General features: G+C 35.6%; 1 protein-coding gene across 1 annotated transcript in view; it reads right to left on the minus strand.

The window, feature by feature from the left end:
- The window catches only part of WDPCP (WD repeat containing planar cell polarity effector), a 109,541-nt gene that overhangs the window by 85,515 nt on the left and 10,587 nt on the right, over window positions 1–13,439 (minus strand). Inside the window, exons 6-8 of the mRNA XM_009327104.1 lie at window positions 9,251–9,365; window positions 5,432–5,565; window positions 783–974 (exon numbers count right to left, since the gene is read on the minus strand). Of these exons, the coding sequence (XP_009325379.1) occupies window positions 783–974; window positions 5,432–5,565; window positions 9,251–9,365 (441 nt within the window). The remainder of the gene's footprint in view (window positions 1–782; window positions 975–5,431; window positions 5,566–9,250; window positions 9,366–13,439) is intronic.

Consider the following 13,439-nt stretch of genomic DNA (forward strand, 5'->3'; position numbering starts at 1 on the left):
TACAGGAGCATCTATACAAGATGCTAGTCCAGAACAGCTTTTACATTTTAAATTCAGGCTCCAGTTCTTTTCAGAGTATGCCCAGACAGCTTCATTTTTAAGTTTTTAACCTAAGAAACTGGATTCAAATATTCTTAAATAGATGAAATGAAATAAAAATGAAATAGATGAAATGGAAACGTCTGCCTAAAAAGGTAAGGTAAGCAAGTGTCAGGAAGAGGGTCAGCTTGTAGCCTTGTTCTAACTTGTAGCTTACATTCCCACCTGTAGATGGGGAATTTTCACTTTAAGAAAAAAACTGGTCCCTGATTTGATCAATACTCATAGCAACAATTTAAGCAGCATCTGGGCGTAGCCAAAATTTTATAATAAAACACTTAAAACAGATGTAAAATGCCTATCAGTTAACATTGCAGACAATGTAAAATAATTGCATTAGACAAGCATGCAACAGCTATAGTTTCTAACTCAGATTACAGTTTTCCAGTGGTAGTCTGACACTTATTTTCACTGTTAGCAGCTCCAAAGCTATTCCATTATAAAGACCTAACTTCCTTGCTACATTTCTCAGATTGCTAGTTTTGATGTAAAAATAGTAAACATACTAAATAAGGTGCTTTTTTCATTAAATAATGAACCTTTGTTTTTAAGATTAGAATGGCTGAACTTCCTTTCTTATGCTTTTATCATATCTGTTCTTTATATCTACCTGAATTTAAGTCGAATAATTATTTCTTTAGCGAATCCGAAAAATCACGTAACAAGAGAGTTCAGCACTTTACCTCCAATTTGCCATGTGTACAGCCTAACAGCAATAGGTTGGCTCTGTCCCTCTCACAGGAAATAGGAGACCAAGGCCATGCTCCATCACTAGTTGCTGACCACCAGCAAATGACCATATCTTGCATACAGTTTATTGCCAGGTGACGTTTCATCCTTCTACCTTCTGGTCCAGGTATATCAATATAAGAAATCTGATGGAAGAAAAAATGCAGGAAATATCTGAGGTGATAAAATAGCATAGTAGGAGCAATTGGGAGCATTTACTTTGGATGTGTGAAAGAAAATGTATATATACACAGAGGACTGCGTACATATATCTTCATATAGGCTGTCTGTAAATGTAAAAAATATCTCCTAGGACAGAAAAAGACATGCTCACGCTTTTATCTATGGGGAGGGGATTGGGAAGGAAAGGAATGTGAGTTAAGAAGGAATTTACTGCAATGACTCCAATCAATACCAAAATGTACAGTCATGGTTGCCTGACAGCATCGACCTACACATAGGATTTAAGCTTAGCCATATTAAATGACAAGTTCTGCAAAGCTGACCAGGGAGCTAAGGCTAGTGTTTAAGACATAATCAAATATTAAATATATTCTACAGTGTTTGAGCAAACATATATCTTTCTTTTTCCTCCCTAAATTAAGGAAACCAGATACAAACATCCGCTTTGCAAGGGAATATGTACTTTTCTGCATAATGTGGATGAGCTACAGCATCATGCGTAAAGTTTATGCAGCTCTTGAGAATTGTGCCTCTTTCTCAGGAAGGATTTGTGGAATTTATTATTCAAACTCTGTTATTTTGGAGCATGGTTATTTGAAAACATGAGCAGCGCACCATCTGGGTGACACATGCCAAGGAAATATAGATTGCACCGCATTTCTGCTTAAGGAATTAATGGAAGGTTGATAGCTAGGGGAAAAAAAAACTATCTTGCCATTGCTGGTCAGCAATAATCGAACCACTTTCTGGGGATTAAGCGCATGGCTAAGCCTACTGGACCAGACACTAGCAAAGGGCAGGGGGTCTTCTTATCAGAGAAATGCTTCTGGAGCCAGTCTCACTACATGACAGATTGCTTTCATATTCCTGTCTGCAAGGCAACAAAGGATGGCAGTAATGCGATAATGCCAGAGTGCAATGGGTGTTAAGAACCCGTTGCATTTATGTATTGTATTTAGTAAATAATCAGGCTCATCCAAATTGTGATCTCACCACTCAACCAAGGCCATTAAAATCAAGGTTAATGCTTTAATAATCCTTTGCTGTTTTTTATATGGTCAAAAAGAACCCTTTTCTATTTGCATGGTCATAATATTATTGACCTCTTCATCCCCTGAATACACATCAAAAGAACTGAAATCAAAGTAATTACCAATGTTGTTCTCTCATGGTAAACATTTAACTCCTTGTACTGTCTCCTCCTTCAGTAAATTGAAATGGATTAAAAAAACCACAGATGGGAAAAACTTGCAAAAGGTCAGTATTTTCAGAACATCTTGTGTTTTACTTGTCAAAATACTCTTTAGAAGTGTAAAGATAAAACATACGTAAAAGTTAACAGGTAGCTGATACTTGAATTAAAACTATATATAAATAGTTAATTTGGTGACAATACATTTATTAGGATGGAAAAACACAAATACTTTCACAGATATTAATTAGTGCTGTATTGCAGCATTAATTGTTCATAACAATTTCACATGTAACAACAGCCACAAATCTTTTGTAAACCTTTACATCTTGCATTAGACATGGCACTTTCAAACGTGGACCAATGCCACTGAGAAAAGGCAAATGATAATAGTTGTTTTTATATTTTTCTGGTCTTCAAGACTGTAGTGATTCATACAATAAGTCCTCCTTTCTTTTTTCAAAGTACAAATAAAATCCAAGGTGGTATTGTTTAGAAAGGAAGAGGATAGAGAAAGTAATTCTTCCATTTAGGTATGTATTGTGTAAAAAAACCCAACTTTTGGCTAAATATCAAACTGTGAGGAGGAAGGCATGGTTGACTTGTTCTTATTATTAATAGCACTCTGGCAGTCCCATACTGCCTAGCATTCCCTGCCAATTTTGCCCACCATGAGGCTGGACAGTGAACAATCTGAAGTTGCTTCTGTCCAGGTATCAAAGACATTACAATGTAAATATGACAGAAATTTAATTATATCATTACATATGATTGTAAGCAAGCATTTTCCTCATTTTAGAAATGGGAATTTAAACCCAAATACTACATACATTTCTCAAGGCTACATCAGAAGCCAGAGGAAGAGATGAAGGCTACAGTCAAATTTCCTGAATCTTAGCTCCATATTTTAATCCTGTGGTAGTTTTATACCTGTGCAAGCTAGCCTTTAATTCAATTTCTCTTGGAAAAATAATCAACACTAAGGAACTGTTTTTTCTAAAGTGTGTATTGCTACAAGTTTGCACATTTGCAATTGAGGACCATCTTTTGTTTCTTTTGTTACTACTGATAGCAACACTACTGTTGACTGTGTCTGTGATCTTTCAGCTTTTGTAAGTTTGACCAAAAGCAGCCATGAAGAACTCTAATTCAATGCAGAGAGCTGACATAATATTATTGCAGTAGTGAATAATACTTTCTACTGGCTCACACTAGTGCAATTTTGAAGATAATAAAAATTATATTTAGCTGCAAGCCTCACACAAAGGAACATTCAATTAAAAAATGCAAATGCCTTTTTTTGGCTGGCAAAGAAATAATCCATAGTGATTCCCACTGATTTCAAGAGAAAGCAAAGTTAACATTGAACATGGAGGCGTTTCTAGAAGCTCAGCTGTGTCAGCAAAGAACTGAACATAACAACCCTATTAAGGAGTACAGCAGACATTTCTGGTTTCCTAGGGCAGAGAGAGTTTTGTATGGATTAGGCTTTCCTTCTTTCCCAAGAAAAACACCATAAACATTAGATCCAAAATGTGCCCAGCAATACCCAGAATGAAAATATATTTTCTAAACATAAATTAAGTAAGGAGCTATGGCCCTCACAATTAAATGATGAAGGCAGTCTTCAGCTCACCACAGCTTCTTCATTAAAGTGTAGAGCTATTAAAAAAAAACAACCCATACGACAAAGCACAACCTTAACAAACAGCATAGGCCGGCCAGGAGGCACAAGCACACATCATTTTAAAGTAAACTACGTATCAGCTCGGTTCCTGGTGAACAGTGAACTGTCTCAAATCCACGTTATAGAGGTTGGATCAATCTCGCAAACACAAGTCACTGCTGAAAAGAGGCCCTGAACTGAAACAGCCTGGAAAATGTATTAGATATTCATCCTAGCAGAAAGTATTTCTACCAAGCAAGTTAAAATGTAATATGGCAAAACTTAAATTAAACACATCCTTAAAAAGCTTGCTTTGCAGATGCAAACTCCCTTATGTGAGGAAGCAAATTACTGAGGAGTTGTCAAGGGGAAAATATTTGCTAGCACAAGATTGTTTTCCTTAAGATTTATCCAGTCTGAAATAAATTCAAACTCTCTCTTTTGCTTACTACATCTTTCTACCTTTCTTGGGCAAAGGCTTGTCTTTTCTTCATTCTTGCAGTGAATTGGATGCAGCCCCTTTCCTACTCTGCCTGTCCAAAGTTAATTGCCTTTGGCTGGTTATTTTTTCATGCGGTTGTAGCGCCAAGCACTTCCACCTAAGGTCAACCACTGCCCTGATGTCAAAGAGCTTATGGTTGAAATAAGTTATGTCTACACGGCCCAATCCATCCAAAACACAGTGTAATTCAGCTTGAGATGAGCTGGTTTCTACTGACATCCAAACTGGCTATTTTAAAGCCAGCTCAGCTACCTCTAGACTACCTTTCAGCTACTGCTGTGACTGTGGTATAGCCAAACCCGTACATAAAAGGCTGGAAAATTGGAGTATTTTAATCTTCACTGTGTAAGTAGTGAATTGAGATACAGAGGCACCAAGTCACTTGCCTAAGGTCACATACACAGTTTGTCAGTGGTGAGAAACTCGGCTTCTGTATCTTGAGTCTTAGCTCAGTGGCTTAACTGTAAAACCAACTCTCCCAACAATACAATTACTGTAACTAGAGGGAAAATTAAGATTTCTGCAAAGAATTACAACATTCTTGGAGCTCAGACAGATGACTGAATTATCATAACTTCATGAGTTTGTGTATATCAGCTGAGCCATAGTAATTGACCATGTGTGCGTTTTTAGCCCACAGCAAACAAGAAGTAAAACACATTAGCTTAAATCTTTTACACTGAGGTTTACCATTATAGATTTTGCTTCATGCTTGTTAGATGCTGAGAATGTGCAAAGGGTCAGTTACTGCTGCTCAACTGACACAAGGTAATCTGTTAAGCAGGGGTAACTCAACTGTGTGTCTGAGCCCTTAACCTAAATACAGTAGAAAATTGGATCCCTCTTGGCATGGTATTTTAACTCATTAACTCAGAATGCCATGTAATTTTTTTTGACTTTTCGATAACTGCCGGTTTTAGAATCTGAGCTGTTCTGATCAGTTATATAAAGGTTTGCAATTTATCCTGCTCTACGATATCAGCGAGTACCAGTGATTCATAATGTAAAGTTACTTCAGCATTTACAGTCACCTGCTATACAGCTATATTTACAGCTATACCTTAAAGTCCAAACAAGACAGTTTTTCCAGTCTTTTGTTTACATCAGGAGAATCCATCTTCTTTGTAAACTGAATAAAGCAGAGTTGGTTATGGTCCTCAAATGACAAGATGATGAAATTGTCTGTAAGAACAGCTGAAAAACAAACAAAAATTGTCACTGCTGTAATACCTGTTTCTAGTAACAAAACAAATTACCGAACCCTTCCAGTGAGACATTGCAAAAAGCAATTTTTTCAAGACAGTGTCTTAAATATTACACTGAAGCCTCTGTAATCTCCTAAAAGACATCAACGTGTCATCCTGCCAGGACCTTCTTGGAAATGAGAAATAAAGCCTAGGGAGTACTCCGATTACATAAACATGAATAAATTATCTCATCTCAAGTTACCATACATTCAAATATATTCTTTTTGCCCTTCCACATTCATTTTCATCTCGGTTCAGCCTTTAATTTTTTTTTCTTATGGTAACATCCACCAGTATTTTGGAAATGCACGTAGCATTGCTTGTGTTAAGGATGATAAATGCAAATTAGCACTTGAGGTTTATCTGGTATTTTGACATTGTAAGGTTCTGGGTGCGGCTGCAGACACCAAGGAGGCTGTTACATACAGGATTATGCTTTAGAGGAGTTATGAATTTGTTGAAAGCTTCACATGGGGGTACCCAAACAACACAGGTAACCAAGATGGAACAGACTCCCATGGAGTCTAGAAAAGTGCAGTGGAATCCCCGTTGTTACCATAAGGCGGTGCTAGACCAAAACAGTTCGATATAAAAGTGAATAACTAATTTGACAATAAAAATTAATTAGACAATAGTATCTAGGATTTTTCACAAGTGTTTTCCAGTTATTCAAGCAGTACCCACATTTAAAGAGATGTCTGAGAATGAAGTGAGTCATCAGGGTAACTAGTACCAGATCACTGAAGAACTGTTAATGAGAATCAGGTTTAAAGTAAAGCTAGTAAGCTGTTTTCAGAAAGTAAACTCAGAAACCTCTGCTAAAAGGAAAATGCCAAGTAAAGTGGAACTGGATTTAAAAACAAACAAACAAAACCCTGTGGAACAACCCCTGAAAAACAACAAAAAAAAGCACTTGTGACTAATAGCCTAGATTCTTAAACGTATTTTATATATCCTTAAGTAGATTGACAGTTTAGTCTTACATATAAGCAGTGAAAACTGGCTACTCAGCTTTGCTTTGGTCTGATTTAAAACCGATTTTATTTTCCAATAGTCATGTACTGGCACAGCTCTGAAGTATCTGGTATGCAAATACTAAACGGTAAGGTTTAAAGCCAAATAATTGCCTTTGAAATGTAACATTAACACTAGCTTTTGAAAAAAAAAAAAAAGGTGATAAAGTATCTAACATGGTGAGTTAGAAGCTATAACTGAGATCCTAAACACACATGAAAATTCAAAGCCACTGAATACAGTATCATCAATATGTACACAGTTAAAATATTTTTATATCCTCACAGACACAGTTTACATTAAAGATGACCTACAGCACACCTCAGAGGCTTCTGAAATTTGTTTTGGTTGAAGGCAAGAAACAGGATTCAAAGATCCCTGGGCAGGTGTGAACAAGACTAGCAGTCCCTTGATTTTCAGTATCCATGGTTGTCTGGGGCAGGAATGGAGACCGGATCGGCATGAATGCAACTATGGGCATAGTTAGACCATTATTCAGAGAAGACCCATATGCTGCAGAGTCAGATTACCCTAAAAAGGCAGGCAGTGTAGTTAATATTCTATACACTAGTATTGCAAGACCTCAGTGCCACAAAATAATTTAGAAAATGAGAAATACTGTTTTCCTTTAGGAAAGCAATTTTTCTATAATTTCTAATTAAATTAATTTTTTTAATTTTGCCTATAAATAATAAAAATCAGGAGGACTTTATTAGAGGTAGGAGGATTATAAATGCAACCTTAATTCTGTATTTTGTGCACACAATCTGACCTTTATTCCAAATGTTAAAAGGACATGCTACTCTGAGTTAGAATTACAACATTTCATAAGTAATTTTGGCAGATTGTAATCTTATCCATTTCTACATATACACAATTGTTAAAATAAGAACTATTATTGTTATACAGACTTCTTGTATTAAATATCGAATTTCTTTTGGCCAACTTTATAATCACAACCCTAATTCCAACCTAGATTTGGAAAGACATGCAATTATGTCAGATTAAAGTTAATTTATTCTAGGACAACATTATGTCGTCGTTCTCACGTAAGGATAGTTCAGTATAAAAATTTGTATTTTGAACACTATTTGTGTGGGTAACAAAAGTATCATTTTTTGTTGTTCATGAAAAAAACCACCACACCTTATTGCAATGACAGATATTGAGGGTTTTGCTTTTACTGAACAGAAGCAGTCTCGTTTCAGACATGGGTATTACCAAACATGGAGGTTTAAGAAATTCTTGAATAAGTGCAAATAAGGACAAACCATTATATAACGTTGTTTATAGCAGTTTGAGTGGTATAACTGTAGGAAAACATATTTGTTGCTTTATTATTGCTTTAGTTGTAAGCTTTTTTAGTTAGCAGTATTTTTTTAAAAAAATATTTGTATTTCTATGACATATTAAGCCAATGTAAGGCGAGATATGTATAATTTAATTATATATTTATTATTTATGAGTATTTTTTAAAAGACAGAGTATTCTAAATGAGTTCTACAAACAACTTCGATTTGGGTATAACCTTAGCTTCCATGCTTTCCTACTTTTTTCCTGAAAGTATGAAATCCTCCCTCTGGAAACAGAGGGCAGAAAAATCTGAGATGGAATTAGTAATCTAGTAACTTAAGTAAAGAGTAGAAAAAAGGAGTCAAGACATTAAATGTGTTTTACACTCTCTGTGTAATTAGTTGATAAAAAATGAGGTTAGGGTTAAGTTTTTTGATGCTAAAGATTCTACTAACATAGTTATATTAATGTTATTTTTCAAGACTACACTACAATATACTGATAAGAAAAGATCAGAGGGACACAGTATTGCAGCTTTTTAAATAACCAGCCCTATATCTATATTCAATAGATGCCTGGGTATGGAAAATAAATCATTAAAGATCAAAGCTAAATCTAGCATATATTCTTATTAAAAGGATGTAATTTGGGTCTACTTTTTAAGAATTTCAAAGATAATGCACATGTAATTCGGCTCACACCAAAATTCCATATTCTTGATCATGCAGATGCCAAGATACTGACACCTGGTTGGGTTCTCAGTGGAGCTCTCTAGAGACACATTGAAAAAGCTATAGTCGTACTATAAAGCTGTTGAAACCTAGTACATTTTCGTAAGTTTTCTTCTGCATTAAACTAAAACTTCATTTTTATCAGTCACTAGTTAGTAACAATAGTGAGATTCTGGAAATCTAGAAACTAAATCAGAACACCTCCATGTAACTAATGTTATCCAGCCTTTTCTAATAAGTAAATATTTTAATAACTATCCCATGTAATTAATCAGTTGGCTAATGTTTGGTTCTGTCCCATTTTCCTACTTATGAAATAAACATGACAAGTTCAAATGGCATGTTCACAGTGATTAAAATGTGTAAGAGACTGAATTTTAGAAACCCATTCAGTATTTGACAAGCCTGAAAACTTTGATGTTAAATATTATTCTTAAAGTGTTCTTAGTCCTGAGGGTTGTAACTATGGCTTTACATGCAATTACTTGTTGTGTTTGCAAGTCCCCAGTGGCAATAATTAGTCTACCTGTTGACATACTGTTTCTCTACTCTATTGTTAATGTAGGCAATTGATTTGCACGTGGGTGTAATTACCATCACTGATGGTGTCGGAGATGAGCTTCCCCACCAGGGTCCTGTCAATCACCACCTTCTCCAGCTGTGGCCCAGAAAGGCTTAGGGACACCAATATACCTGAGTGAAAGAGGAGCTAAATCCAAATAGTGAGAAAACAAGACATCAAGAATCATTAATAAAGTGAAACGTTCCAAGGTACATATTAGCAGCTGTCCATTACGCAGTAATTTAATTTTCAAAATTATCAACAAGACTTATCGTTGATGTTAAGATGTCGTATAATGACTTTGAAAGCTTTTTCAATGAAAGGGAGAGGTGTAATATGACACTGAATTATACAGGTACAAGAATTACAATTGCTGAACACTTGAAAAAGATGCATGCTAAGTCCCCAAATGTTGCAGAAAAATGTACTGAATTAGTTTGTTAAAAATGGAGATAAAAATTCTGTCCCGAATGAGTAAAGGGATGACGCTGATCACTCTATCATCCATGGGCCTGATTTTTTCTCTATAATATAACTGCATAGCCTGCATGAAGAAACATATAAAGTTGGGCTTCATGTAATTTTATATTATTATCACAGATTAAAACCAGCACCTTTTTGCTGTCCTTGTTATTTCTGATAATTCACATCTTGTTTAACTTAAATAATGATGCCCTACCACAGTGATAGATGTGGGCTCCTAATAAATCCATATACACCTTGGCACAAGGTTATAGATGTCCCTCTTAGAAAGAAGAAATTTAAACCATTGGACAGAATAGTCAGAGGCTTATTTCAGAGTTAACTGAATATTTCTGCCTAATTAATCTCAATTAAATGATACATATAATCTTGAAGACTAAGTCACAATACTTATCAGCTCCTTCTGACGCCGTATCTTGTATGAGAGAGAGAATGCTCAGTGGGAGGAGCTATGAAAACCATTTCTTTTTGCATAATTAAACCATTAAACTTAGTCATTTTCTGAATGCAACTATTACAGCAAAGAAATGCAGAAAATAAACCCCATAAAATTCCCTGCTCCATTGTGAGTTGACCTCACTTTGCCAAGTTACTCCAGTAGCAGGAGTATATGAAAAGCTTTATTAGAGAGAGATTGTTTTCTTAATAACACGGTAAAAGGTAAAGTCAGGGGTTTATAAAAAAGATTTCTGACCATATTAATTGTTTAATTCATTGCCAAACTTGGGTTCTACACAAACCTTGATGTAAAAACAGCGAAAAAATCACTACTGTGACTTTGATCTTCACATGCAGTACTGAAAACACAAGTGTATTTTAATTCATCTTCCAGTGCCACCTCTGATCCTGCAAGCTGCTAGACTAGATGACCTCAGTGGGTAAGTTAAAATTTCAGGCCAGCTCTCATTCCTGTTACATGGCAGCAGTTCTGAAGGACTCATTCTGGCAGCTAGGTTCATCTCCCTCTAATCAGTAAAAAAAAAAAAAAAATTATTCGTTCAGCAGAGGCTATACCAAGCCCCAAACTTGCTGAACAATCTTTTCTGCCAAAGGAATCCTCAGTGGAAAGACAGTTGCAGAAACGTACAGAGGGCTCACCAAAGGCCAGAAATCTGGGACTCCAGCTCCTACTTCTATCCAACAGCAGATTTTAAAAGAAATCTCTGTGCTTTTAAAAAACTTACTACTAGAGAAATACTTGCTCTCGTATTAGAATTTGGCATAAAAATCCCTGTTTGTTTTATGCTAGAGCTGTGAGACAAACGTGGTTGCACACTTTTTAGAACAACACACTTGTACATAAACACCAGGTGAACTTCCTTGCAGTGAGATCTACTGGATTGTAGTAGTACAATCCAGTACTGGGGGACAGGAATGTAGTGATCTAATTGAGCTTGCCTCTTGTGCAATGCTCTGCTCCCAATAATTTAGCTATGAAAATTCTGTTCTACATATTTTGCTATATTACTATGCTCTCTGTAGCAAAGAACAGGACAAGCATATTTAAATAAATTACCTTCTTGCCCTGACTAATATCTTTAACCAACATTTTTCCAATCTATCTTCCTGTCAATTCACAGTAGTTTGAAAAGAAATTCTAGTGACATCTGAAATAGAAAAAAAAAAAAAAACCTGTGATGTGAAATGAATTTGTTAAGAACAAGCGATCATTTCCCATCCTGCCAAAGTCTAATCATTCATTCGTTTGATAAATATATATAGTCAATATTTCAATATTCTCTGTCATGACAGATGTCCTTTAAGGTTTTGTCCTAGTAAAAATGTTAGACACAGTTACACTCATGCAGCTTTTATTACAATCTTTCAAAACTTCAATTTATCCTTATGTTGAAGTTAAATTGTGATTTTATCTAATCTATTTCCAACTAGATAATGTTAAGTCCAGCAAGGTTTGACTACAGTTAGCTGTAATTGTCCAAAGGACCTAGTTGAAAAAGTGAGGGTTGAAACCAGAAGTTGACAAACTACAATGCAAGCAATGATCAAGCAAAATTACATAAATACTCTAGAAAGATCAGTTCTAAATTACTGAATGAGTATCAGCCTGCCAGAGAAGAGTAAACCACCCCAAATCCTTCAGTGTTTTGTGCCAACAAGACAGCTGGTGCAGTCATATAAATAAACTCTCCAATTCGTGTCTTCCTCAAAGCCTTTGCTTGGGAGCTATGTTCTTCCCTCAGAAAATGTCACTGTAACGGTAGGTTGCTCCCATGCTTCCTTTTCTTGCAAGGAGCAAGAAGAGCATCCTGGAGTTAACCTGGGAGAATAACCTAAGTGAATCAGAAGTCTGTTTGTAGCCTCTAGGTTTACCTGACAGAGTAGGGATATATACCACCCATCCAGGTAAAGAAGAGAAGCAAAACACAGGAAAAAATGTGTTTTGACCTGTAGATGGTCGGTGATCTTGAATGATTGCGTTATTGAATGAGGCCACATGCTTGTCATTCTGCTGACATCTAATATGTCCATCTGATATGCTGTATAGAGACATGCTTGCAAACTCTTAACTTGAGAGCAACAAATGAGGTTAGGATTCTGTAACTCTTAATTGTTTCACAGTGTATTTCACTTTATACCTATATGTTCATTTCCTGGTAATGACATATATTACACCTGTTACAGAGCTAGAATAGAAATCTATGAAAACTGCTCCAGTGTACGATGACAAGACATTTATATAAATATAAAATATTGTTCTAATGGGTGTGGTTTGCTTTGCACCTATGAAACTAGTCATTAAACCAATGCTATGTATTTTCAATATTGCATAGATCTCTCTCGATGCTATCAGTATGGCATGATAGAATGACAGAAAGTAGGTAAAAATAGTATCATTTCCACGGCTTTTATTGTTTCTCCCTTTGCGCTCCCTTCTTCTTTATTTTTACAGTAAAATGTTCTTTCCCATTATTCTACACAGAAGTTTGAGATATTTGGGCAAAACTTAAATTTTAATTTAACAAATTTTTGCTATAATAACTTACCATGGTTGGTAATATACCTGTGCTCCACAGGTTTAAGTCCTTCCCTCTAGGAACTTTAGAGTCTAAATTCAAAAAGTAAATCAGAGACCTTACACACTATATGGCCATGTAAGGTCAGTATTTCTTCCACTTCCCTTTAAAAATCCTTTAGATTAGAATTGGGGCTTTTTTAAAAATCATTCTTAAAGTTTACCACGAAATACAAGTAGGTATTTAAATAAAGCAGGGAAGTGGTTGAGTCACCATCCCTGGAAGTATTTAAAAGACGTGTAGATGTGGCGCTTAGGGACATGGTTTAGTGGTGGAGTTAGTAGTGTCAGGTTAACTGTTGGACTTGATGATCTTAAGGGCCTTTTCCAACCTAAATGATTCTATGATTCTACAATTCTGTAGTCTCTTTCATCAAAAATATTCTGTAAAAGAGAAAATATTTATGTGCTCGAATTGGAACTTCACTATTTCACTTCCTTACTTACCATGTAGTCTATGCAAAGACTGTTACATGATAAGAAGATTTAGGTGCTGTTATACATAAGCTTGCATAGTTAAGCTCATATTTTGGTGGATGGGAGCAGTCCAATCATAATGAATATAAAGCAAATGGGGAAGATTGCAAACTTGGCTTGAACACAGATACACAATGATCCAACTCCAAAAAGTACTGCTCAAGGGAATTGCCCATCATTGCTAAAGAATAAAAGCAAACGTAAGAGGCATTATTTACACAAGGCAT

The sequence above is a fragment of the Pygoscelis adeliae genome, unplaced genomic scaffold (assembly GCF_000699105.1).
Source record: "Pygoscelis adeliae isolate BGI_AS28 unplaced genomic scaffold, ASM69910v1 Scaffold137, whole genome shotgun sequence".
Classification (NCBI taxonomy): Eukaryota; Metazoa; Chordata; class Aves; order Sphenisciformes; family Spheniscidae; genus Pygoscelis; species Pygoscelis adeliae.